At 44.5% G+C, this 2207-nt stretch overlaps 1 protein-coding gene across 2 annotated transcripts in view; it reads right to left on the bottom strand.

The window, feature by feature from the left end:
• Positions 1-254: 254 nt before the first annotated feature.
• The window catches only part of LOC113819169 (uncharacterized), a 4238-nt gene continuing 2285 nt past the window's right edge, over positions 255-2207 (bottom strand). The window contains exons 2-4 of one of the 2 annotated variants that reach the window (XM_070115379.1): positions 1865-2207; positions 1268-1432; positions 255-1035 (exon numbers count right to left, since the gene is read on the bottom strand). The exon at positions 1865-2207 is cut by the window's right edge and continues 273 nt beyond it. In XM_070115379.1, coding sequence (XP_069971480.1) covers positions 777-1035; positions 1268-1432; positions 1865-2207 — 767 coding nt within the window. In that variant the 3' untranslated portion in view covers positions 255-776. The remainder of the gene's footprint in view (positions 1036-1267; positions 1433-1864) is intronic. The other variant, XM_027371412.2, reaches the window with a different exon arrangement.

Raw genomic sequence — 2207 nt, forward strand, 5'->3', positions numbered from 1 at the left:
AGAATTCTAAAGCCTACGTATCTTATTGAGCAACGAACCTCTGTGAGAAACAAGGTCTTTTTGAGTGACAATCGGCCGGTTTGTTAAAATTGTGCCAAGCCCGACCCAATGTATATTCATTAATACAGACGCAGAAATAAAAGCATATTTGTCTATATATCTGATAAAGATACATTTAACTATCAATATGCCCGGTTGATATGCATGTTTAGACTGATAAATATTCATTTATTTCTTTATTTATGCATTTCAAGTATATGAATATTCTCTGGATCGCACAATTCTAACAAACCGGGCAGCAAGTCCTCTTGAGCAATTGAGTCTTTGTGGAAAAATCGAGCGAGTTATTCTGTACTTGAACAATTCATGTCTTTAGATGTGAGAAAGTCTTTGTGAGTCTATGTAAAAGTCATGTAAGTATAGAAGTCTTCGAAAGTCACGTGACGTATAATAACTAAATTTCAAACAGTAACTATATTTCAAATAGTATATAGTCTGTTTAAGCTTCATGCCAATTCCTCGGTCGGAATTGATAGATTCAGGGATGTTCTACGACAATGTTCACAGTATAATACTTTTCACAGAGAAGGAGGAAGAAATAAGAACGATAGGTTAAGCGAAAGAGTGAAAAATAAAGAAAAAGACTGTGAGAGCGATATAGAAAACTCTGCAATACGAAATAAATATATAAATAACGACAATAAATAAATACAAGAACCAAAAACAACAAAAAACGGATTCGAGGGGGTAACTCCGGAAAAAAAACATTTTCGACCCTACTCCTCGACCTCGACAGTCTCCGCCATGTCCTCAGTCTCTCCCGCCGCCATCTTTCGTGAGGTCCTTGATGTCTTTCCCGCGCCAGGGAGTTTGTTCCTCCTCCTCTTGCCCTTCGGAGACTTTGACGAAGGGGCGGCGTAGTCCATGAGGGTGAAGAGGGAAACTGGGCATTCTGAGTACTGCTCCAGGCACGACCCCTCACGACCCGCCGCCGCCGCTTCTGAGTACGAGGCCAGGAAGTCGTCTTCTTTCGGGCTGTGGGGGGTCGTCCGGGGGAGAGTGAGGGGGAAGGGGGAGAAGGGAAGGGAGGTAAAAGATGAGTATTTTACGATGGATTTGTCTTGGTTTCGTGTTCTTACAACCACATTTTTTAGCATTACTTGCAGGACTACACAAGAGAAAGCAAAAACAGATAACACACACACACACACACAAATCCCCACACACCCACACCATATTCTGCAGAACCCCCCCCCCCCCAACTCACGTGAGCAGCGTCGCCAACATCTGTCCGAGCAGGTTGAGCCGCTGCATCCGGCGGTGCTGGGCCTCGCAGATGAACCTGAGGAGGCAGGAACGCCCGTCCACGCCCACGGCTGAGAGGGACGACTGCAGCTGCTGGTAGATGGTCATCTGGTCCTCGGCTAGGCTCCTGCAGGAAGGGAAAAGGGGCGGGGGAAGGATGAGTGGAGGATGAGGATGAGTTAGGTTAGGTATTCCTAGAACTGAAGTCTTTTTATTGTTTTATTTACTTATATATTTACTTTTTTTAGGTAAAGGGTTGTTGGTTAGTTGGTTATGTTAATTACTGTATTGTATGAGTGTTTGTTACTTTATTTTTTTTCTGTATATGATCTAAAATTTGTTATATTATTCATTTGGAATGTATACATTGTTGGCACTCGTAAATACCATGATTTTTTACCATAAAAATGTAGAAAATTACTTTAAGCTAGAAGTATCATGATATGTACAATAAATTGAAATTTGTGAGTAACAATACAGGTATTAAGATATTAGGTTGAGTGTGACGTCACTTCTTCGTCACATGCAAAGCTATGACGTCATAACCGGCGCCGTGTACCTGGCCTCCCCCAGAACCACGTGGGGTCTCGGTTCCGTCCAGGGCTCCCCAGGTCTAGCGCCAGCTGGCCCCAGGTGGGAATACGACGACTCTCCAGCTGGGTAGTAATAGTCCTGATAGCCGATAGGCTGGTAGTCGCTGTAGCCGTAATAATAGCCATTGTAGGCAGACGGATAAGCGCTGGAACCCGCTTGATAGTCCGTGTCGTACCGCGTTTGGTAGTCACCGTAGTCATAGTTGTAGTCTGCGGAGTCCGGGGCTTGGTTGGCTAGTTCGAGCTCGGGAGGGACGCCAAATATGCTGTCCAGAAAGACTGCGCCGACGATGAGAAACCCGGTGTTGC

The sequence above is a fragment of the Penaeus vannamei genome, chromosome 37, assembly GCF_042767895.1.
Source record: "Penaeus vannamei isolate JL-2024 chromosome 37, ASM4276789v1, whole genome shotgun sequence".
In the NCBI taxonomy this organism is placed as follows: Eukaryota; Metazoa; Arthropoda; class Malacostraca; order Decapoda; family Penaeidae; genus Penaeus; species Penaeus vannamei.